This window comes from Schistocerca nitens, chromosome 1 (assembly GCF_023898315.1).
Source record: "Schistocerca nitens isolate TAMUIC-IGC-003100 chromosome 1, iqSchNite1.1, whole genome shotgun sequence".
Lineage (NCBI taxonomy): Eukaryota > Metazoa > Arthropoda > Insecta > Orthoptera > Acrididae > Schistocerca > Schistocerca nitens.
This window is the reverse complement of record NC_064614.1, coordinates 372640145-372666524: the sequence shown is the minus strand read 5'-3', so window position 1 is coordinate 372666524 and position 26380 is coordinate 372640145. Positions and strand designations below refer to the sequence as shown.

General features: G+C 38.4%; 1 protein-coding gene across 3 annotated transcripts in view; it reads right to left on the bottom strand.

Moving 5' to 3' along the window:
* LOC126248941 (lipid storage droplets surface-binding protein 1) overlaps positions 1–26380 on the bottom strand; it is a 184985-nt gene that overhangs the window by 4100 nt on the left and 154505 nt on the right. For 2 of the 3 annotated variants that reach the window (XM_049950461.1, XM_049950471.1), the window contains exon 8: positions 15046–15469. The exons of the other annotated variant lie outside the window; for it this stretch is intronic. In XM_049950461.1, the coding sequence (XP_049806418.1) occupies positions 15113–15469 (357 nt within the window). In that variant the 3' untranslated portion in view covers positions 15046–15112. The remainder of the gene's footprint in view (positions 1–15045; positions 15470–26380) is intronic. 3 annotated transcript variants of the gene reach the window in all.

Below are 26380 nucleotides of genomic sequence, written 5' to 3'. Positions count from 1 at the left end.
GGTATACACTCGCACACACACACACACACATATCCATCCACACATATACAGACACAAGCAGACATATATTGGTCTTTAAATATGTCTGCTTGTGTCTGTATATGTGTGGATGGATATGTGTATGTGTGCGAGTGTATGCCCATCCTTTTTTCCCCCCTAAGGTAAGTCTTTCTGCTCCCAGGATTGGAATGACTCCTTACCCTCTCCCTTAAAACCCACATCCTTTTGTCTTTCCCTCTCCTTCCCTCTATCCTGATGAGGCAACAGTTTGTTGCGAAAGCTTGAATTTTGTGTGTGTGTATATATATATATATATATATATATATATATATATATATATATATATATATATATATATATATATATATATATATAAAGGGAATAGTTAGGTTTTGTAGTTTCTGAAACAATGAGCAACAGGGTTCTGTTTACTGTGCAGTACACATGTATCTGGTGATTTTCTTCTGCAGTTTCAGTATTCGAGATGCACTATTTGAATTTCCCCAGAAAATTATAACATATCAAATGCCAGATTGAAAATAACTATGACATGCTGTTTTTCATGTACTCAAATCACTGGACTTTGTTAACATTTACACTGCAACTGTAAAACTGCTTAGTTTATTTGATAGGAAGTAAGTATGTGCATTCCATCTTCAGTTCTCATTCACATTTAATCCTAGGATTCGTCAATTGTTATGTTATATTTTAATTTTGACACATTTTGAATACTTAGTTTTGAAATGTACCATATGGGTTTTTGAAACTGAATTTAATTTGAGCAAGTTTTCTAGGGTATCCAGTGTGCTTATGATGGAGCCCAGAATATTTCTGCATTGTCATCTTCTATTAGAACAGAAGTGTCATATGCAAACAGAACTGATGGGGAATTTATATTCATGGTAAGGCATCTGTGTAGAATAGGAAGAGGATTGGCCCCAAAATGGGGCCTTGAGGTACACCTTTGGATACTATATTCCATTTGGAATAATAATCCACTGCATCTGAAGTGATAGTTACCTTTTGTCTTCTGCTGTGCAAGTATGATGTGAACCAATTCAGAGCATTGTCCTTAATCCCATATTTGTCTAATTTGTAGATAAGCAAGACATGGTTCTTAAAAGATCTTTAAGTTCTTACATTCCCTTTAAACATGTTTACTCTTTAGTTGTATAAATTCCACATCAATAATTGAAGACAGAAAAATAATTTGCATGTAAACTCTGGCTCTGCATTTGTAGTTCAGTAGAGTTTGTAATCTGGTGCAAAGGTTCTTCAGACTACTCAATAGTTTACATAAAGCAGGAAACCAAAAATCCTTTTAAATACAACAGAAAATTAAATACACATGTTATTAGCTGAGCCTACCAAAAATTAAAGACATGTTATTAGTTGCTCCTGCCATCTATTTTGCGGTATGTACAGAGTGTGTCTGTGATGCTGATAAAAAAATTACAGCAATGTTGGAGAAGGATAAATGTGCCAATTTAAGATAGTGAACCAAGGCCAAAAATAACTGATTCAGAAGCTATAATATCTACAATATGCAGTTAGACTGACAATGATCTACAAATTCAGGTAGACACTTCATTACTTTAATTTTATTTATTGGCACAATGCGCTTCATTTATGACAGTTGTTCAAACAGACATCTCCTAGTTTCTGTGTATGTGTGACATCGTTACACAAAGTTGTCATGCCCCCTTGTTCAAACAATGACACAGGCAGTGGGATCTCTTGCTTGGAGATCATCTATATAAACTGCCATTGTGTACACATTCAAAATGACCCCACAATACGACGTCAGTTCATTTCAGAACAAGTGAATGAGCCGACCACAAAACAGGACCTCTTCTTCTTATCTTCCTTTCACAGGACATCTGACACTGGTGTTTATGTGAAAGGTATTCAAGGAGAGCTTTGGGCTCTACATTTTTCCAAAAAGATCAAGTAGAGGGCACCTTCCAAAATGTGGAGAATATGCTTCTCAGAAACATAATATACACTGGCATATTTAAACAGGGAGGAAGCAGACTGAACCATATCAAGGTGTAATAACACTCCTAATACAAATACTTTTTTTCTCTGCCCTCTGTTCCATATATAATACATAAACTATGTATGTGTGAAATATCAGAATTCTTTTCCCACCTGTATTTTTCTGAACTTTATTATTCACAGTATAATTTACACACTACTGAGTTCTAGGAGGAACATTTTATTTACAGAAATATTCAAAAATTTAGATTCAAGTAATCCATGTGCACTTGTAAATTCAACACTGTTAATAACTGTTTGTTTCACAATTGATGTATCTTATAAGAAAGCCCTACTTTTCTTCTTTCTAAAGATCATATTCTCTTTTATGAAAACTGTGCAATTAAAAAGTTGCCTTAATTAAAAATTGTTTGTTTCCAGAATATTCTAATCTTAGTATGCAATCCTTTCAAAAATTCAAGGGCACTATCTTGTAGCCCTTATTCTTCCATTTCCAAAAATATATACTTTCACTAAAAAAAACACTTTTTATTTAATTAAATGTCTTAATTAGGAAATTTAACATTCCAAAAATGTCTTGGAGGGCTTTTCTAAATCCTAGGAAAAAACTTCACCCTCAAAATTTAACTACATAAAATAAAACCTGTGATTTAGGTAATCTGAAGTTTATACAGTGCAGAATTAAACAAAATGCATTCTCTCTCTAACATCTATACCTATTAACTATCGTTTCTGTTTTTTATGTTAGTACTAAAAATGTGACAATTTTTGTAAAAAGCATATTGCATATGTCTTTAAACAGGCACTGTACACAGAGATACTGTCAGTCCTCAGCAAGCTATCCTCGAGAGCAATCAAAAGTATACAATTGGTCGGTATGAGCTGCATATTTATTATATAATATGCAAACTGACTTTGTGGTGCTGTCATTGTTTAGCGTGCTGTAAAAATTAGTATCAAGAAACATTTATCGAACATTATTGAAACTTTTTGAATTATGTTCAACACATAAAAGTGTATGTTGTTTACTGACCTATTGTGTTATGATTATGTATGTATGTATGTATGTATGATTATATAAGTAAGGCGATTGCTTGGAAAATAAATATAAAATTAAAATCTATTTTAAAGTTGTTGTGTAAAGTAATTTAAAATTTGCTAAAGCTCCCAGCAATCAACAATTAGGTTTTTGGAAGACAAGGAATCCTTATGGGGTACTAGTTCCATCAAGTCAGAAAAATTACAAGTGGACCTATTAACCAGTCACTGACTAGGGCCAGTATCAAGCTGACTGCAAATTTTTGTTGCTAGACCTTCAGAACTGTAGTGTGGGAATTCTCAATGGCCCGTAAATGACTACTGTAGTTAGTTTTAGTTAATAGTTGCATGTTGCATAATACAAACTCATGATAAGCATGATGCAGAAGAAATATATAACATATATTTAATAATATATAGAAAAAAATGAGAAAAATATTTATATGGCTATATTCTGGCCATTTACAGATTTTTGTACACATGACTAATTAATTATTTCTATTCAAGAATTCCTCTATGGTTCAGAAGGAGTTGTTAAAGAGAAACAACATTAATCAACATTTGAAAACACTTTTGGTGTCTGTCGAACATTTTATCTCCATAGTTAGAATGTTTAAGACTTATATAGATGCATATTTCATCCCTTTCTGAACCAAAGCCAGATTTCTAAAATGGTAATGCACATCATTTTTTCTTCCATTGTTTTACTTGTTAATATATCTGTCATTGTTAAACTCAGATGGAGTGTTGATAGCAAATTTCATAAGTGAATAAATGTGAGGCTGTGATTGATATTCCCACCTGCTTACAGAGATGCCTGCAAGATGTAGGTGTGTGAACCCTGATCATAACTTTACTAACTTTCTTTGTGCAATGAACACTTTTTGCCAACTTGGGGTGTTACTGTGAGACATCACTGAATGAAAGTACACAAAATATGTTAATTCATAGACTTCTATGTCCCAAAAGTTGACAATTATTCTTATTGAAAAAACAGCCATCCTAAAGACTTCACCAGGCCTATTACATGGTTATTCCAGTTTTTGTTAACATGCATAGCTAAGGCTAAGAACTTAGAACTTCCTACCTTGTTCATTATTTCTCTTCAGTTGACTAGGATAATAGGACGTGTCATATTTTTGAGAGTATAAAATTGTATGAGCTGTGTTTTTTCAAAGTTTGAAGCTAGCCCATTTGTGCAAAATCACTCAGTAACCTTTACAAAATCATCCTTTACTATTTTATCTATTGATACTTTAGAGCTCAGTTTTATAACAATGCTTGTTTCATGTGTAAACAGAACTGCTTCAAATAAAATTTTAGATCATTAACGTACTGCAGGAACAACAGTGGGTCAATGATGGAACCCTGTGCGATTCCCATTTTAATTTCTCCTCAAACATGTGATTTAGGGTCCTTCTTTGTATTACTCAAACAGTATGGGGTAACTTTCTGCATGCTGTTTCTCAAATAAGAACCAAACCTAACATGTACTGCACTATGTATTCCATAGATGATGACTAGAGGAATTTTTGATGTAGAAAACCCAGTACATTATACTGGGCAGCAAATATTCAATGAAACTGCTAACAGCAGCTAGTGTGGCATAAGGAAGCATAATAGATTTACTAATGTACTCAACAGGCACACACAGTTTATTACATGGGATCAGCAGTCTTGTTTGCTGATGAATGATTGTAAGAAATACAGAGCAATTTAAATGGTACTTTCACTTGGTGTACTGGATGGCAGTTTCTTCAGATGAGGGTGAAAGCAATACACATACGGCAGTGGAATAGACAAGGGGAGAAAGATGGTAGGTAGTGAGAGAGAGTTCTAGGGAACAGCAGCAGATGGTTGCAAGGAAAAGGTAGCGGATGCATGGATTCAATTTCAGTGACTGCTGTAAAGCAATTGCTATCTGGAGCCTCCTCCCAAAAAACCAGTACCTCAGAATTATGTAGATGGTAATTGTCTTACAACATATCATTCAGTACCATAATCCTCCTGGCCTCAATCTCCACAAATTCTTTCTTTACACTCACATCCATCCCTACTCCATTACCCATCCTGTACTCACACCCTTTTTCCACAGTCTCCTTATTCCTCTGTTCAATCCACCCTTTCCAATCCATTCTCCACATCACTGAGTGTCACACACTACTCCTGCTGACTGTTGCTAGAATCATCTCACCTTTTCTTGTCCTTACAACAGGTGGGTCTCTTTCATTCTGGGGTCTGAGTGACCTGCCCTTCCTTTTTAACCTTCTCCAATATATCCCTGAGCAAAGAGCTATTAGTTAAGACAGTGTGTGTACTTTAATCAGCAGTGCTAGATATTTTACTTCCTGAAGGAAAGAGGCCAGCAATTCTGTTACTTAAAATTTTTATTTTTCCTGGGCGAACTTTGCAGTTTGCTACCATTTACACCATCTGAGAACGCCTCACAGGCTGACTCAGATCTTCAACTTTCACCAGTTTGCCTCCTATCCTTCCAAACTCTGCAAAAGCCCTCTCACAGTTCTGTGAGAGTAGCACTTTCTGAAGAGAGGATGTTATGGTGGGTTTGGCTCATCTGCAATAACAGGGTTGTAGCTGAGCATTAATTCTTTTGCCATGTACTGAGTATCTTCTGGATCTACAGGAGCCTGTGGCAAGTAGAAGCATCAAATAGACCAGTGAGATGTGCATTTAACTTGTGGGTATTATGGCTATAGTGACGGTCCACGCACCAAAAATCCCAACCTATTACGATAAGGCACTTTTATTACGGTTTGTATATTTACATGAGCACCAGAAAAACAATGCACAATTTCACGACACGTGTATCACTAATCAAGACGCAGCCGGGACTCCCAAAGAAGCTCGAGTCCCCAAAGACCTCTTACTCTGCGCTTCGCCAGTGAAGTTACTGGCAGTCGACTGTCGCCACAAACTTGTCACATACAGCCAGAATATACTTGCTGCAAAATTCTTAGTTTTGCTTTGTATAGTCCTAATTGGAGCAATATTTTCTACCTAATTTATTTTTTTCAAAAAGCAATAATTTATTTGGATGAAAGTTCTTAGTTTACTACTGTATCAAATTCAGATAAAATTTAAGGTTTTGATGACTGGCTCCATTATCGTCATCAGGGACAAAGACTGACTGCTGTGAAACTGGCAAGGCTCCCCCTTTTATGATGTCTAAAGAATGGCATCTGATTGGCTGGACTAAGTCATAACATCAAAGAAATGGCATGTACCATGGTGGTAGCTCTACATTCGTAGATTATGTTTGCACTCCCTACCCAACATTTCTGCAACACCACTACTCATACTGGGCACTGAACTAAGAGAAATCTCCACTGTACTATTTCTTTATCAAGTGCATGCTTCCACACATTGCTAAGTACGTAGCCAGTGTCTCTATTGAAGTTTTTATTGCACAGTCTGATTTTCACTACTTCTCTAATCACAGAGTCCCATTGTCTGAAGTGTACACCAGACTTCTCATACCTTCGAACATAATCTTGTGTTTATTTAATAGTTTGTGCTCAGTCATTGCTGATTTTTCAAAATTCTGTGTGGTAGTGATGTTCAACAAAGTGATCAATAATAGATCATATAGGCTGCCCACATGATTGCTACCACACTTGCAAGGAATATTATAAATTCTTGATGCTTTCATGCTGAGATTATCTTCAATGAGTTGCAACATTTCCTTAATTTTCCTTGTGGGCAGAAGACCATATTGATTCATTGCTTGTTTAAGGCTCCATTTCTCTTACTACTTGTTGCACAGCAGAATGGAAGTTGCATTATGTGTTGGTCCTCCTGGTTTTGTTGAACAATGTCATGTCTTCATTTGATTGATGCCATTGACCAAATATCACAGACTGAGAACCAATTTCTTCTGAACACCATTGTTAGAGCTTCATCTTGAAACCAAGATGTTTCTTGTCCAAAACAGCCCTGGCTCTGTGTGTTAGAGTATTAAGCATAGTTCTATTTTGAGCTGAGTGGTGGATTTGATACATGAAATTGTCAAGTCATCCATCTTATTTCTGTCTGAACAACATATTTAAGCAAGGCAACTTGTCATCCTTCTCCTTCTCATTCAGAAATATTATGTTCAGATGCATACCATTCTAATTGTCAATAAATCTATGCAGTGCCTCGCTGTCATATGGCCAAATTAAAAATGTATCAATATGTCTCAAGAAGCAGGATGAGCAGAAATGGGACACTATTCAATGCTTATTCTTCAAAATCCTCCACGAGAGAATTATCTATGGCTGGTTACAGTGGCAAACCCATGGCTATTCCATCATTCATTTGATAGTAATTTTCACTGCACAAAAAAATACATGGTCATCAAGGTGAGCCAAAATAATTTTTAGAATTCAGGAGAGAATATGGCAGAAAATAGTCTTACTGCTTCGCCTACCAGTACTTTAATAAACAGGGATATGAAGTTGAGACTGACCATGATTTCACTTGGACCTATCCTCTTCTGCTTGATGACATCTACAAAAATCTGACAATTTTTAACATGGTGTCTGCAGTGACCAACTATAGACACCCATAGTTTAGATAAAGACTTTGCCACCCTTTATGAAGAAGGGCCAATAGTAATGATGATTGGTCTAAGTAGTACATCCTCTTTTGAGTATTTCAGACAGATCATATAACTAGTGTGGCTCAGGTGATCTTGCACGAAATTCTTGACAAGTTCATCAGAGAGGCAAGAGTTTTTAAGAACTCCCCTGTCCTCTCATTTAGTGCCAATGTCATATCTCATTAAAGAATCTGGTAATTGCAATCCTCCAACAACAGACACACTTTGTTCCGGTAATCAGTAACATTGAAGATAACTGCTGTATTCCCCTTGTTGGCCGGTAAACAACATAATTCTTCATCTTCCTCCAACAATTTCAGTCCTTATCTCTCCACCCTGCTAATATTGAACTTAAGGAGCTTGGCTGACACTAAAACCCAGCTAGTAGCAACCTTTATCTCATCTTGTGAATCCTGATGAAGATTTCACACTGTTCTTGTCCATTACACTGATAGTGTTGGCAACTGGTAGCATTTGTGGAGATGAAGCAAAATTCAGGCTTTCATTCCACAGCAAGTTGGTGACTTCATCAATTTTCTCATCAGAGTAGTTGATGGCAGTGTGGTGAATGCCACTAGACCCAGTACTTCCTGCCTTTTGATTAAGGCACTCAAATTTATTGGACTGTTTCCTCATTGTCATGCTTAAATTAGCTCATTGATGTGCAGTTTAGGTCATAGCTACCTACTGCCGATCCCTTGGTGAGAGAGCTACCAACAAAAATAGATAGCAGTTATACAAGGGGTGAGTATTGGCACAAGATGGTCCCTTGTATGATGTATTCTTTTCCTTATTACAGCATGGCTCATCTTCCATAAAATTCTTTTCACTGCAGCAGTTCTTATGTGATGTTTGACCACTGCAAACTTCAACCCCCATGTCTTGACAGTGTTGTAGAAAAGCCAGGTTACTCACCAGCTGTGACTGTTTTAGATGTAGCTTCTCCAGCTATGGGTGCTGTGCACTATATCCAAATAGGCAGGCACAGGGAACTGTTATAACTATGAAGTGTTTCACAATGAAGTCCTAAAATAAAAGGTTCTCAGTTTACTTGCTGAGTGAAACTTGGATAAAATCTCAATCTTTTGATGACTGCCTCATCATCATTGTCAGGGGTTAGTACTGATTATCATGAAACTTTTATACTCAAATGATGTCATCTAATTGGCTTGTTTACATCATGATGACATCATGGAAGTCAATTCTTGGGCCACTAATTTTCCTTATCTACATTCATGATCTACCAATCACAATTGATAACAGAGCAAAAATAGTAATGTTTGCCTACGATACAAGTATCCTCGTAAAAGGGCCCACTCCGCAATGCAGGGTACAGCCATGACAGCCTCTACTCAAGTACACAAATGGTTCACTGCGGATAGCCTAACCTTAAATCTTTCAAAAACCAATATGATACAGTTTATGACAAAAAATAAAAAAAATAAAGATCCTGAAATACATGTTAACAATCACAAAATTAATGAAACCACACATACAAAATTCCTTGGTATCCAGGTAGTCACCTAAGATGGAAAGAACAAATTGATCAGCTGATCAAGAAACTTAGCTCATTGTGCTTTGCACTATTAGCTCTCCATCACTTAGTGGACGGTGAAATAATGTTGTTGTCATATTTTGCATATTTCCATTCTGTTCTCTCCTATGGCATAATCTTCTGGGGAGATGCTGCAGGTGTTAAAAAAGTCTTCAGAATACAAAAATGAGCAGTGAGACTAATATGTGGGGTCCCTAATGAGGCATCTTGCAGAGGTCACTTCAAATCTCTCAGGATACTTACCATCACAGGTCAGTGTATATACTCACTGAATGTTATTTGTAGCCAATAGTAGGGAATTGTTTCAGAAAAATCGTGACATCCACAACCATGACACAAGACAGATGAAAAATTTTCACCAAGGCTCTGCAACTCTCACTAAAGTACATAGGGGAGTTACTGAGTCAGGTACAAAGGTCTTCAATAAGCTCCCTATCAATATAAAAAAGAGGAAATAAATAATGTACAGGTTTTCAAAAGAAAACTAAAATTATTCATCATCGAACAAACTTTCTATAAAATGAATGAATACTTAGAGTTATAAGGTATAAGAGTGGGGGAAACTGCCTAAAAAAGCACCCCCTTAAAGATAAATGTGATGCTGTTACTTGTAGTTTAACTGAAATTGTGGTGATAAAATGTAAATCTATCTATGTCTTTATGAGAAAATGTGAACTCCCTTGTATCCACATTCTTGAGCATTCACTTAAACGTCTTCTTAAGGAATGCAGTTAAAATTTGTATTCAATCCAAACCATGACCATGAAGCAAATTTACCTGTTTATATATGTCAGTAGCATAAAAATATGCACTATCATTTATTCTACTATTTTAAACAGTCACTTAAACTGTTGTTGGCATAAGGCAGGCTTTAATACTGCATGCAAGTGATTGTTCTTGGAAAATATACAAACTGTGCAATGTGATGTATAAATGTTCATGTACTACTGTATTGTATCGATTGACTTGTCCTATATTACTTGTACACTGGTTGTATGATATGTAATCAACAGGACCAAATAAATAAATTTAAAAAAAAATGTACTAAGGCTGCACCCTCTACATCTGCAGATTATGTTTGCACACTATCTGCTGTTGTTTGCAGTGCCATCAAATGCACTGGGCAGTAAACAATGAGAAGTTTTCCTTGGTTCTCATTCTTTATTAAGTGTGCACTTTACTGTATTCCTAAGTGCACAGCCAGTGGCAGACCACCTAGACACTTAGCAATGTGTCTAATCAGATGCCACACTTTGGGTATAAAAGTCAGAGCCATTTTCACAGCAATCAGACTTTGCCCCTGATGATAATGATGGAATCAGTCATTAAAAACTTTGGACTTTATCAGGATATGATATGGAAAGTAAACTGAGAAAGTTTTATCTAAAGACTCCAGTGTGAAAGACTTCATAGCCATATTAATTTCCACTATGGGGAGGATGTAGCATGCAGCTTCCATCATCTGGAGAAGCTGTACCTGAAACAATCACAGCTGCGTCATTCTCTCGCTTTCTTACAATGGTGTCATGACAAGGATGTCATACTAAAGTCTGTGTGGTCAAACACTACAGAAGAACTGCTACTGAACAGAACTTTATGGATGATGAACCATGCTCTCATCCAGGAAAGGATGTGTCATACGAGGTATGAATTTGAGGCCAGTGCTCTCTCCTTGTATAGCTGCCACCTGTTTCTGTCAGCAGCTCACTCAACATAGAACTGAGAATGGATAAACATGACTTTAGCTGCATATCGGTGAGCCAATTTAAGCAAGGCAGTGGGAAAATGCTCCAATGAAGTTTAGTGCCTTAACTGTGAACAAGAAACTGCTGGGTCCAGCAGCATTCACTGCACTGTCATCAACTTCTCTGACAAGGAACTTGATGAAGCCATCATATCTCAGTGCTTTGTAAAGTCCTGTATTTTGCTCCAACTCCATGAACACCGCCAGTTGCTGAGATTATCAGTGGAGTGAACTAGCAGTGCAGCATCTTCCTCAGGAGGCAGCAGATGAGAAAAGGCTTAACACCACCCGGATGTTAGTGAATGACAAGCCCCATAGGGCAGAGAGACACAGACTGAAATTATTGGATAACAATGAAGAACTGGTTAACTTTTCAGCTGAAAACTGGAATATCATGGTTATTAATGCAATTGATTATCAGAACAACATGTGTCTAGTACCAGAGGACAGCATTTACCAAATTCTCAAACGAGATATCAAATCAACACTGAGCTGAAAAATGGTAAGTTATTAAAGATTTGTGCCTCTCTGATGAACTTGTAAAGAATCTGAGGCCAAGAGAGTCTAGGCCACACAGGTTGTATGGTCTGCCTAAAATACACAAAGAGGGTGTACCATTGAGAAAATTCATAATTGGCTACTGTAGACATTATATTAAAAATTCTCAAATTTTTGGGGATGTCATCAAGAAAATTAGAACAGGTATTCCTGCAGCATCCCTTCAACTATTTCCTCAATACATAGACTCTCACACCTTCACTCATTGTTCGACTTCAAGGAGGCATTGCTGTTTTGGTAGTCCACTTGCTCTCTGCATTTTGTTCAGATTTACTCTCATTATTGTGCTGTTGGTCATATTGTCATTTTGGTTATTTCTGTGGTTATTATTCTGGTTTTGGTTATGCTGATTACTGTGGCTATTTTTCTAGTATGTTTCTTATAAGTCATAAAGAAAGAATACTGAAAACTGTGTTTTCAATGAGGGGCAGGAGATTAAGAACTTATCGAAACACAATTCTGATGAAATACCCCAGTAAAAAGTTTTTGATGGTGTTCAGTGTTCAACATGTAAAAAATGCTTAAGTTAAAACAAAGGTAGTAATCTTGCTCGAAATTTTACTCCTTGAAGTAGCACTTAGGTGTTACTCTCAGGGTAAATGATGCTTTTCAATGGATAACTTAAAATAATAGGTCAAGAGTTGCCTGAATCATCAAGTATTAAATAAGAGTTTAACTGCATCGTATGCAGTATGCTTATAATTAGCAAAAGCTCAGAAATGCTTCAGCAATGGCATACTCGTGATATATGCCCAACAGAAATAGCCAAGGTTCTTGGTTATAATGATGCTACTGAATATTTTAAAATAGCTCCTTTATTATAAAAAATGCAAAAAATTGAATTCTTGATATGAGATATAGCATAAAAAGGAAACTAAATTTAATTGCAACTGTCAATATTATTCTTTATGTATAGACGACTGTCATTTCCTGAGTTTCTGCAAATTGAAACAGCAATACAAGAAAATAAAATCTAATACTGATGAAGTCGGCAATGAGTTTTGCAGTTGTGTTAACGTTTTTAAGTCTCTAGAGCTGGATATCATTTTCCCTTAAGCATCCAATGAATATAAGCCATGGAAGTGTTGGAACTGGTCTTCAAAAAGATGGGTGCAGTTTACAAAATGATCTATTCATGCTATTCAGAATGGAAAAGAGATGCTGCAATTTTTGAAGTCACACCACAGGATCGCTACCCAAAACTCACAGACTCAGCTGTTAAATAAAATCTTTTTTTTAGTTTAACACACATTTATGAATACCTTTTCTTCAATGAAGTACATTAAATCTGCTCATAGAATTCAGTGACCAATGAGTCATTTGAACATAAACTTCATTCTGCCACAATCCAAACTGAAATGAATATTGAAGAACTTGTCAAGACCAAAAAAATAAAACTAGTCTCAGTATTTAAATATCTCATTAATGTAAGTACAAGAGTTTGAGATGAGCAACTTAATAAAAAATGAAAGTTCTAGTAGTTTATATCTTATGACATTTACATGTAGAGACTAGGCAGAGCTCATGATCCACAATAACTGACAGTCATCCCTGTAATTGACCAGGAAGGCTTGTGAGGGTTGGGACAGTATGTATGACTAGAGTTGGAGGGGGAACACTCACTGGAAAGAAATGACTTTTTGAAGTCTGGCAAGAATGGTATGCATCCAAATATAAGAATTATGGTGAATATGGAGAAGGACAGGATGTTGCCTTTCTTAGATATGCTGGTCGAACAGTAAGCAGATGGATGACTTAGCTATTCTATGTATCATAAACTGATACATATAGACTTGCATCTCAGTGGTCATAGCTTCCACCACCCACTGCATTAAGACAGAGTACATAGTTTACCACCCAATGTGAGTGATAGCACTGCAAACAATGCTGAACAGAGAGTAAGGAGGAGGAGGAGACTAGTGTTTAACGTCCCGTCGACAACGAGGTCATTAGAGACGGAGCACAAGCTCGGGTGAGGGAAGGATGGGGAAGGAAATCGGCCGTGCCCTTTCAAAGGAACCATCCCGGCATTTGCCTGAAGCGATTTAGGGAAATCACGGAAAACCTAAATCAGGATGGCCGGAGACGGGATTGAACCGTCGTCCGTCCGAATGCGAGTCCAGTGTGCTAACCACTGCGCCACCTCGCTCGGTAACAGAGAGTAAAAACATGATATATGGACATAGAGAGTGTCATCTCAGTATCAGCCATTTCCTTGATATCATGTCATAGTCTATGATATGCAATGATGGGCATAAAAGTGGGAGCCTTGTCAATTTCATGACAGTCAGAATTAGTCCCGAATGAGGATGATGCAGGCAGTCATTGAGAGCTTAGGATTTTATCCAAAGTGTACATGCAAATAAATTGAGAATTTTTTATCCAAGGGCTCTGTCATGAAAGACTTCATAGCCAGCATTAATTTATTGTGGTCACCAGCTTCTCATTTTCCTACTTTCAACCATTTATGGGATTTTTGCCATTTATTCTTTGAATTATGTATATATTCTCATCATTTAGTCCATGTTTCTCTCATGTAAATCTGACACCGTGCATAAAAGTTTATCCTCTTTCTACTCGTGTACCAACAAGATTTCTTTATGTGTATGCAGTATGAAAAATAATTTGAATCCCAAGAGATACAATATACCTCAATTCAAAACATGCCTATTATTGATATTTTTTGGCTGGTTATGCAGGAAGACAGTAGGCAATCACAAGCTGAGAAATGCAGTCTCCATCTGGAAAAGAAGTGACAACAGTGTGGAAAGAATAGATTGCTGCTCACCACATAGACGAGGTGTTGTGCTACAGATGTCGGAATGAGAAAGACTACTAAAATATTTAAGCTTTCAGATAAAGTCCTCCTTCGGAAATAGCACAGTTCACACACAAATGGCACACATGGCCATTGTCTCCAAGCACTGGGAACCCAGCACCCAGAGTCAGTGGCTATGTGTGTGTGAGTTGTGCTTGTAAGAATGTGTGTGTGTGTGTGTGTGTGTGTGTGTGTGTGTGTGTGTGTTTTCTATTCGGAAGAAGGACTTTGTCCGAAAGCTTAAATATTTTAGGAGTTATTTTCATTGTGCCCATCTGTGATTTAATGCCTACTCTACAAGGTGAGCAGCAAGCTATACTTGCTATTTTGTTGCTATTCCATCCTGAACTTTTCATTTTTTGGGAAAGAGAGGGGAAAAGGAATGATAGGAATCATAGGAATAAAATTCATGATGACAGAACTGTAAGTGTACTGTAAAATAAAGTGTCAGGAAGAGACTACAACCAAATATTTTAAAATATAATACAAGTATTAACCATTCTATGCCAGATGAGGAAAAGTCAAATCACACTAAAGATATCACTGTTATAGATTGTTTGGTGCAACAATTATTTCAAGAAATGAGAAGGGCAGATTATTTTATGAGTCACAGAGTATATGAGTTTACTAAATGTGGTATTCAGTTGGGATATTACAACAGTAAGATCTATGAAAAATAATTCTGGATTGGATTTATAAAAAATTAGAAAAGTACAGATCTGTAAGGTAATCACCTGCAAAGCAGTCCCATTCTGAAGCCACACATTTAGCCCAGTGGTGTTTCTACTGCACGAAGCATTTTTAGAAGTCATCTTCGGAAATAGGGGACAGCTCCCTCAGCAGATTCTGGTGTATCTCTTGATATCTTTCTCTTTCCCAATGGTTGTTGTTTCTCAGGGAGAGGAAAAGATCACTGGATGCAGGATCTGGCAGAAAAAGTGGCTGCTGTAACTCTGGAAAGTGGTTCTTTGGGGGAAATTTCTGCCCATGTTGTGTTGCATGGGCAGATGCGTTGCCATGGCTGAGTTGCTGGTCACTGTTCTCATGCATAGCCACCATTTTGTGGCAATCTGCTCTCCTCAAACGTTGGAAAATCTGACAGTAGCACATCTTGTAGAGTGTCTGTGCTGATGTAGTGCAATAATGATGCACAATTCCCTTATGATTGCAAAAAAACAAAAAGAAAAAATACAATTCAGTGGGCCTCCCAGGGGTATATTACTCTTAATACTTTAAATATCATGTATAAAATGTTTATGTTACACATAAATAGTGCATCAATAGAACAATTCTCCCCATAGACTGTCTGCATTCCTCAGTAAGTGTGTTGCACTTTGCTACAAGTTTCTATTGAAACAAAATTATGAACTGGTATGTTTATTAGGTTCAAATGTGTAAGCATAATACACAACTGTAAACCAATATGAAAAGTGAAGATGATTGGATCATGGCAGGTAGCACTAACATGATTCAGTCTGTGATAGCAACAGCCTGTATCACCATTATCAATGCTTGGAAATTATATTGCCTTTTCTTGCAGAATGTTAAAAAAGGAAAACATTTTAAGGGGGATAAAGAAATGTTGTGGCATCAGATAGAACAATAAACTCATGTTACTGAAAATTATCTCATTATGCGGCTTATAAGATAATCCATTTATGATGTTAAGAATCTGAAGGAATAAAATGGTTCAATGATTTGTATACATTTATGACAACAATGATTGAGGGTTTATTTAAAACTATAGCCATTTTCTCCCGCAATAGACAGCTACTGCAACTGTGTAGTGTATGATGGAATATGTAATATTAACTCCTTCCCATTCTATTCCTAGGTGTCATCCAAGAGCAACGACTGTCACTATGCCTCAGCATAAGCCTTGTATATCTCAAATTTTATTTAGGGAGTTTTAGCTATTTTGTGTATTCTTCAGATTTTGGAGTCAGTTTGAGTAGAGAATGGATGGAAATAATTTTTTTGTAAAGTTTACTTAATTACAATTCTGATTTTAGAAGATCACCTATTTTCAACCAGGATTACATTCCTGTTTCTGTTTAGGCAAAAGTAATCGGTGATGTCATAGCATCCATATGACCATAAGGATTCCTTTCATAATGTTCACTGTTTTGAAAGTTAGAGTCTATTTGTTGGCATTAGTGGGTTGCTCATATAATTAACATAAATGCTTTGCCCAATAAAGCTTCCTTGTTTTGAATTTTGTATGCTTCTTGGGGAATGATCAGATGGTTCATACTGATAGGTCATGTCCAATACCTTCTCTTTTCCTTGTTTATAATGAATATTTGTAACATGAGCTAAATTCTTGTATTATATCCACATTATTATTGGTATTGTTTTCATCCTGATGTTTCATAGCTCCATGTTTTATTATCTGTTTTGTTTTCTGTCAATAATTTGGTGCATGGTTCTAACTGAATACAAATTATGTATAAACAAATAAAATATTTGCCACCGTGTCACACAAACTTTTATCTCTAGCATATGTCCTGAATATCTGTGTCTCCTATTCTATGTTACTGACAGACTGAAAGCTTCCTATCCTGCTATAAAAATAGGGAAATTTATTAATTACAATTTTCATGCTTTTTTCATAAATATTCATCAATGTGATGCTGAAGGCTGATAGAAGCAACCAAGCTATGTATGGCCCATCTTAGCTTCACCCAGAAAATTTTGATTTCTAGATTGTTATTTATCCAGTTACTCAAGACTGAATTATCTATACTGATAAATATGGCATCATCATTGGTATTTAGTAGTTTCTCTAAGATATACTTTAATCAAATTATGGCTTCACTGTTAGTTATTTCTGTTTGCAACCAACTTCTCACTCCAGTTATCATGTTATCATTTCTACTATAAAAATGTGGGGAAGTTCTGGTTGAAAATAACGAATTATTTAGGAATAAAGAAATGACTCACTGAGGGCAAAAGTGCTGTGTTGTCTATAGTCACACAAACAAAAGGTACAGAATTGTGCTTTGCTAGCTTTCGGAATGAAATTCCTTTCTCAATTTATAGGAGATACATGTGCACGTGTGTGTGTGTGTGCATGTTTCTCCTACCATTTGAGAGAGGAATTTCATTCCCAAAGGTATCATAGCAAAGCTCTGTACCTTCTGTGTGTGAGTCTGAAGATGACACACTGCTCCTACCTTTCAATGAGTCATCTCTTTATTCCTAAATAAAATTGTGGGTAATTTTTTTAACTAACGCTGCATGTTCCAACTGTAAATTAGTATCAAATTTACATTTATTTCTCTCTTTCACTTTGATCTGCAAGGATTTGTATTCTTGTCAATAATTAATTCAAAACTATACAGGGTGCTTCAAAAGTCACACAACACAAAACAGTTCCGTTATTTGTGTAGATACTGTAAAAATGATTAAGGGAAAAATTGTTGAACATACTTTTTAAATCATTAGCTAGATGCTGAATATGTATTTGTTTCATTTTGTTATGTATTCAACAACAAAATTGTTGGAAACTATGTTTAAATGTCCCAAGAGTGGGAATGGTTGTTATACATGTTACAGGCATAAGTCTATTGGAAGTTGCGGGTCAAAATCACAGATGGCATGCAGGTCAACTGCCCCATCTCATGCAACCATTGTTGATTTACCAGAGTGGTTCCAGACAACAGGCAGTTTCCATGACAAACAACAGTCTGCACGGCCACGTACAGATCAGTAACCGCAAGTGGTGTACTAGCTAAGCTGACAGTCAGTCCAACATGGTCAATAAAAAAAGTGGCTCAAGAAAGTGGAAGCAGTCAAGCATTTGTGTCCAGAATATTATCCAGAAACAATTTACATCCATATCATTTGCATTTTGTCCAGGCATGGAAATGACACACATAGATGGGTATAGTGCTGTGAGTGGTTTACAGAAAGGTGAATGCACCACCCACACCTTGAAGCTGATATTATTTTCAGTTACGAGTCCTCTTTCCATATGAATTGAACAATAAATAGACATAATGCTGTTTACTGGGCAACAAAGAACTACACTGCTATAGATGCTCATCATCAGCTGGACCCAAGGTTAAATGTCTGGTATGGTATTTTAGTGCTTCAAGATTTTCTGCATAAATTCTAGAACCACTTGGTCTTCTTCCATCTCGAACACATGATACTTTAAATAGAAGTGTGAGAAAGAGGAATCCGACATACGATGCATTGCATGTTTGTGTGTGCAGGTCTAAAAACAGTCATGAGAAAATTGTGGACGTGGCAACCGAGAAGTACCTGCGGTATGATCTATAGAGTTTCAGTGTATGTGTAGAGGAGAACAAGGAGTGTTTATGTATTACTCTGTGCTTTTAGTGACTGTGATGATTGTTAAGGACAAATGAGGAAATGAGGTTAGACTTTCAAGTAATTCATATCTTGGACTTGCTAGAAGCAAGACATGTTCATAAATTACGAGTGGTTCTTAAACCAGCATGCTTATGAACGTAACAATACCAGAGAAGGAAAGTCGCTGCTCACCATATAGCGGAGATGCTGAGTCACGATAGGCTCAATAAAAAGATTCACACACTCATAGGTTCTGGCAATTAAGGCCTTTGTCAGCAGTAGACAAACATACACACACACACGCGCACACACACACATGCACAAACGCAACTTGCACACACATCTGCAGTCTCAGAGAGCTGAAACTACACTGATGGGAGTGGTGACTGGGTGGGGGGTAAGGAGGAGGCTGGGGTGGGGAGGGGGAGGGATAGTATGGTGGGAGTGGGGGACAGTGAAGACAGAGGGCAGGAGATAAGGTGCGGAGGGGGGAGGGGGTAAGTAGCAGAAGGGTGAGAAATAAAAATAAAAATAAATTAAAATACTGGGTGTGGTGGTGAAATGATGGCTGTGTAGTGCTGGAATGGGAACAGGGAGGGGGCTGGAGGGGTGAGGACAGTGACTAATGAAGGTTGAGGCCAGGAGGATTACGGGAACATAGGATGTATTGCAGGGAAAGTTCCCACCTGCGCAATTGAGAAAAGCTGGTGTCAGAGGGAAGGATCCATATGGCACAGGCTGTGAAGCAGTCATTGAGATGAGGGGTATCATGTTTGGCAGCATATTCAGCAACAGGGTGGACCACTTGTTTTTTGGCCTCAGTTTGTCGGTGGCCGTTCATGCAGACAGACAGCTTGTTGGTTGTCATGCCTACATAGAATGCAGCACAGTGGTTGCAGCTTAGCTTGTAAATTACATTAATGGTTTCACAGGTAGCCCTGCCTTTGATGGGATAGGTCATGTTAGTGACCGGACTGGAGTAGGTGGTGGTAGGAGGATGTATGGGACAGGTCTTGCATCTAGGTCTATTACAGGGGTATGAGCCATGAGGTAAGGGATTGGGAGCAGGGGTTGTGTGAGGATGGGTGAGTATGTTGTGTAAGTTCGGTGGACGGTGGAATATCACGGTAGGAGGGGTGGGAAGGAGATAGTGGGTAGGACATTTTTCATTTCAGAGCACGACGAGAGGTAATCGGAACCATGTCGGAGAATGTAATTCAGTTGCTCCAGTCCCGTATGGTACTGAGTTATGAGGGGAATGCTCCTCTGTGGCCGGTCTGTGGGACTTTGGGAGGTGGTAGGAGACTGGAAAGATAAGGCACAGGAGATTTGTTTTTGTACAAGGATGGGAGGATAATTACGGTCAGTGAAGGCTTAATGAGACCCTCGGTATATTTAGAGAAGGACTGCTCATCACTGCAGATGCAATGACCATGGGTGGCTAGGCTGTACGGAAAGGACTTCTTGGTATGGAATGGGTGGCAGCTGTTGAAGTGGAGGTGTTGCTGGTGGTTAGTAAGTTTGATATGGACGAAGGTACTGGTGTAGTTATCTCTGAGGTGAAGGTCAACATCTAGGAAGATGGCTTGTTGGGTTGAGTAGGACCAGGTGAAGCAAATGGGGGAGAAGTTGTTGAGGTTCTGGAGGAATGTGAATAAGGTGTCCTCACTTTCAATCCAGATAGGAAAGATGTCATCAATGAATCTGAACCAGGTGAGAGGTTTAGGGTTCTGGGTTTTTAGGAAGGATTCCTCTAGAAGGACAATGAATAGGTAGGCATAGGATGGTGCCATGTGGGTGCCCATAGCCATACCGCGGATTTTTTTGTAGGTAATGACTTCAAAGGAGAAGTAATTGTGGGTGAGGATATAGTTGGTCATGGAGACTAGGAAGGAGGTTGTTGGTTTGGAATCCATTGGGCATCTGGAAAGGTAGTGTTCGATAGCAGTAAGGCCATGGGAATTAGGAATGCTACTGTACAGGAGGTGACATCAATAGTGACGAGCAGGGCACTGTGTGGTAAAGGGAAAGGAACTGTGGAGAGTCAGTCGAGGAAATGGTTGGTATCTTTTACATAGGAGGATAGGTTCCGGGTAATAGGTTAAAGGTGTTGGTCTATGAGAGCACAGATTCTCTCAGTGGGGGCACAGTAACCCGCCACAATGGGGCATCCTGGGTGGTTGGGTTTACGGACTTTAGGAAGCATGTAGAAGGTGGGAGTGCGGGGAGTGGTAGGGGTTAAGTAAAGAGATGGACTCTGGGGAGAGGTTCTGGGATGGGCCTAAGGATTTGAGTAGTGACTGGAGATCCTTCTGGATTACTGGAATGGGATCACTGTGGCATGGTATGTAGGTGGAAGTATCTGACAGCTGACGGAGTCCTTCTGCCACGTAATCCTTGTGGTTCAAAACAACGGTGGTGGAGCCTTTGTCTGCAGGTAGGATTATAAGATCGGGATAAGTTTTTAGATGGTGGACTGTGGTTATTTCTGTGGATGTAAGGTTAGTATGCATGTTGAGGGATTTGGGGAATGATGGTGAGGCACAGTTCGAGGATAAGAAATTTTGGCAAGTTAACAGGGGGTGGTTTGGAGGCAGTGGGGGTAGATCACAGTTGGATGGAGGAGTGAACTGAGGCAAGGTTCAATATTGGTCTTTGGTTGAGTCTGATTGATCGGGTTGATGGCAAAAAAGTGTTTTCACTGTAGGGACTAGTCCTGCATGGTTGAATTTGGGAGTGGGGCAAAAGTTGAGGCCTTTGGAAAGGACTGATATTTCTGTGGGACTAAGGCCTCTGGAGGAAAGGTTCATGAATGTGTTGTGGGTCTGATTAGGTTTTGGGTTCTGTGTGGCGGTGGGAGGGAGTTTTGGAGGGTAGGGTAAGTGTAGTAGGTCTGCGAGACAGGGTTTGTCAGCTATGAGGGGGTGTGGGGGAGGTTTGGAGGTTGTTGTAGAAGTGGTGGACAGTGGTACTCCGAGGGAGTAGTAGGAAGTGAGCAGGATGGGGAGCTTTTTGAGGTGGTGTTGTGCATGTTGCTCAAGTTCCTGCAGGGCAAGAGTTTCAATGTGTGTTATTTGGGATTACATAGCAGGATAATTTTGCGGATGGAGAGAAGGTACTGAAAGGAGTATTGGGCTTGGTTGATATGGTTTTGCAAGAGTATGTTGGTGAGGGCTAAGCTGCCACCACTGTGCTGTATTCTATGTAGGCATGACAACCAACAAGCTGTCTGTCCGCATGAACAGCCACCAACAAACTGAGGCCAGAAAGCAAGTTGACCACCCTGTTGCTGAACACGTTGCCAGACATGATACCCCTCATCTCAATGACTGCTTCACAGCCTGTGCCATATGGATCCTTCCCACCAACACCAGTTTTTCTGAATTGTGCAGATGGGAACTTTCCCTACAATACATCCTACGTTCCCGTAACCCTCCTGGCCTCAACCTTCGTTAGTCACTGTCCTCACCCATCCTGCCCCTTCCCTGTTCCCATTCCAGCACTACACAACCAACATTTCACCACCACACCCAGTCTTAATTTATTTTTATTTTTATTTCTCTCCTTTCCACTACTTACCCCCTCCCCCCTCCACACCTTCTCTCCTGCCCTCCATCTAAACTGCAACACTTCACTGTCCACCACTTCCACCATACTATCCCTCCCCCTCCCCACCCCAGCCTCCTCCTTACCCCCACCCAGTCGCCACTCCCATCATGGACTGGTGCTGCTGCTCGCAGTGTAGTTTCAGGTCTCTGAGACTGCAGACGTGTGTGCAAGTTGCGTTTGTGCATGTGTGTGTGTGTGTGTGTGTGTGTGCACGCGCATGTGTGTATGTGTGTCTACTACTGACAAAGGCCTTAATGACCGAAAGTTATGAGTGTGTGAATCTTTTTATTGTGCCTATCGCAACTCAGCATATCCGCTATATGGTGAGTAGCAATTTTCCTTCTCTGGTATTGTTACATTCCATCCTGGATTTTCCATTCTTTAATTTTCACTTATGAATGTTAATTTAATACATTTCTAAATCTCAAAATATGATTGAAATACAAGAAGGAGATATTTATATGTGAAATACGAGAATGTTATTCTGCATGATCCAATACATCATTAATTGGTGAAAACATAAAGTTTGTATATTTACTCCACATGTTCTATCATCAAAAAGCATTAGGGCATGGCGACCAGTGAAAAGGACTCGAAACAACAGGAATTTTGAGTAGAAATTGAAGAAGAAGATATGATGTTTTGCCATAGCAACCAGATATAACCAGATAAGAGAACTGTTTCATGTAATTGGATTAAGTCCAAAAATTAAATGAAAAAATTTGTGGATGCAACAAAAGGGAATATGTAAGGAAGTAATAATGTTAAAAGAAAGGAAAGAAGACCTCGATGTATTAGACTAAGAAGAGATATGGTGAGAATAATTCAACTAAGAGGATCCACTGGGGGGAGTATACAACTCACACACATTGCGGCGACGCCGATGCGGAAACAACGTCCGATGACACTGGCACCAGTTGCCGTTCAACGGTGCTGACCTGCTTCCACAGCTGCCTACTGATGCCTATGTCTGATGACACCAGTTTGCTGTTCACCAGTGCTGACTTGCAGTCACATCCACTTACCTACGTTGCGAGAATTCTACGCCGGGTGAGCGCAAAATAGAACTTTAGTACCTTAGCAAGAAGGGATACAAGCAGGAGAGTGACTTATTGGTGTAGTAATTATACTTAGATTTAATTTGTTAAATGATTACTAGATTTAAAAATAATAGGAATATGAATAATACACAGAGAATTGGGGAAACTTCAGAACCAGCCACGGCTATATAAGTGAGTAAGGAAGTGCCAGACTGGTCTCAATTAGTAAATTTAATCAAAGCACAAAGTGAAGATTTAGTGGCTTTAAGAATGGAATTACATGCAGCTTTAAATGCTCAAAGTCTGAAGTTAGATTCAATCAGTACTCAGTTAAATAATAAATTGGATGTTCAGAATGAAACTTTAGGATTGTTAAGTGCTAAGGTAGATTCACAAAGTAAAGACTTTAGTAATTTATGTGGAGGTATGGAAAATTTGAACACTCAATTTGACGATTTAACTGCTAAAGTAGAAAATCTCAAGACAGATTTGAAAGGTGAGCTAACTAATTCTTTAAGCAGTCACGTAAATCAACTGTTCACTGACCTTAATCAGAGACAGAATGATCATCTTCAGTATTTGACAAAGAAGTTAGAATTTGATACTGAAGATAAATGTAATAATGTAGAATCTGAACTTGGTGAGAAGTAAGGATCATTTCAAAATGTATGTAATGTTATTTTTGATGCTGTCAAGCAGAGATTGCATACTTTGAAAGAAACTGTTGAAAAGCAGGATAAGTTAATACCAATATTCCAATCACAAATTGCAGGCATTAATACATGAGTAGAAAATGTAGAAAGAAGTTTCCAAGAGAGAACAGCTAACTCTGATAAAGTAAGCATAAGTAGTCTTGAGGAACAATTTGAAGGAGTTATAGATCGAAAAGTCACCGAGAGAATAACATCCGGGAACATGTCACCTATTGTTTCTTCTGAACTTTCAGATACCCAAAAGGTTATAGATGACTTGTGGAAAGAATTTAAAATTATCCATAATAGAAAGAAAATAGAATAACTTTATCTAATGTTGTGTTACTGAGTGAAGTGGTGATTGTTTTGCTGTGGGGAGACTTTCATACAAAATTTAACGAGAAGTACTGGTCTGCACTTGCTCAAGTGAAGCTAATATCAGATCCATGGGATCTGAGCGGAGTCATCTAACCCCCAAGGAGGTTAACATTCTGTGTTGATGGGCGGAGTGACGACCGTCAGATCCTGAGTTGTTTTCAGTGTTTCTTCCAAAATAGTTTCCTGCACCGAACACCCTTCAAATCTTAAACTATTCTGTAATCTATTCTTGAATTCTTAAACTATCCTATAATTTTAGTACTGAGAAAACTGGATATGACAACAAAAAAAAGGAACAATTTAAGAGAATCACGGATAAACAGTGATCTCTAGACGAAATGAACAAAATGTTGTTATGGTCTTCAGTCCAGAGACTGGGTTGATGCAGCTCTCCATGCTGCTCTATCCAGTGCAAGCTTCTTCATCTCCCAGTACTTACTGCAACCTACATCCTTCTGAATCTGATTAGTGTATTCATCTCTTGGCCTCCCTCTACGATTTTTGCCCTCCACACTGCCCTCCAATTTGTCATGCCTTGATGCCTCAGAACATGTCCTACCAACCAGTCCCTTCTTCTTGTCAAGTTGTGCCACAAACTCCTCTTCTCTCCAATTCTATTCAATACCTCCTCATTAGTTATGTGGTCTACCCATCTAAACTTCAGCATTGTTCTGTAGCACCACATTTCGAAAGCTTCTATTCTCTTCTTGTCTTAACTATTTATCGTCCACGTTTCACTTCCATACATGGCTACACTCCATACAAATACTTTCAGAAACGACTTGCTGACACTTAAATCTATACTCGATGTTAACAAATTTCTCTTCTTCACAATCACTTTCCTTGCCATTGCCAGTCTACAATTTATATCCTCTCTACTTTGACCATCATCAGTTATTTTGCTCCCCAAATAGCAAGACTCCTTTACTACTTTAAGTGTCTCATTTCCTAATCTAATTCCCTCAGCATCACACAGTTTAATTCGACTACATTCCATTATCCTTATTTTGCTTTTGTTGATGTTCATCTTATATCCTCCTTTCAACAGACTGTCCATTTCGTTCAGCTGCTCTTCCAGGTCCTTTGCTGTCTCTGACAGAAATACAATGTCATCGGTGAATCTCAAAGTTTTTGTTTCTTCTCTATGGATTTTAATTCCTACTCCGAATATTTCTTTTGTTTCCTTTACTGCTTGCTCAATATAACGATTGAATAACATCAGAGATAGGCTACAACTCTGTCTCACTCCCTTCCCAACCACTCGACTCTTATAACTGCCATCTGGTTTCTGTACAGATTTTGACAGAATAGTATATTATATTTGTGGAAAAAGGTAATATCAAGTAACTAATTGAGCAACCTTTATACTGTAGTGTATGGATTTTCTATTTTGTATAGAATATTTTATACCTTTGATGAGAGGTGATGTAGACGGGGGGGGGGGGGGGGGGTTGTATTGATTTTGAAAGGGGTGGGTAGTTGTAAATAAGAGCACGATTTACACCAACAGATAAATCATGGCTAACACAGAACACACATCACACCTTTGAAGAAACCCTCACAAACAAGTGTGACTGGTTCTTCACCATTTGCCATTTCCAAAGGGTTGCTAAGATTTTCTTCGGGGACCTGAAGGTTGAAGGTGGAAATGTCCACTCTGTAGGAGACAATTTAACACCATACCTCCTCAGGCTTCTCACTCAAGTTTCGGAAAGGTAGGGATCCTGGGGAAGGGAGGTGGAAAGAGTTTCTTGTCTTTGAGGCTGTCTTCTTTCTCTTCTTTGATCTTAGCAACCCTTTCTATTTTTTCTTTTCTTACTTCTCTTTTCCCTCTTTACATATTCGTATACTTCTATCGCAGAAGTCCTTCCTATTCTCTGTGGTTTCCAATAACCTACAACTTACGGTATATTGATAATTTTTACTTATGGACCGTCTGACAGCAACTGAATAAAACACAATTTTAGTGCCATACGCGTTTCGCCTTTATTTTCTGCAAGGCATCATCAGTGGCCTGGAATATGTACATA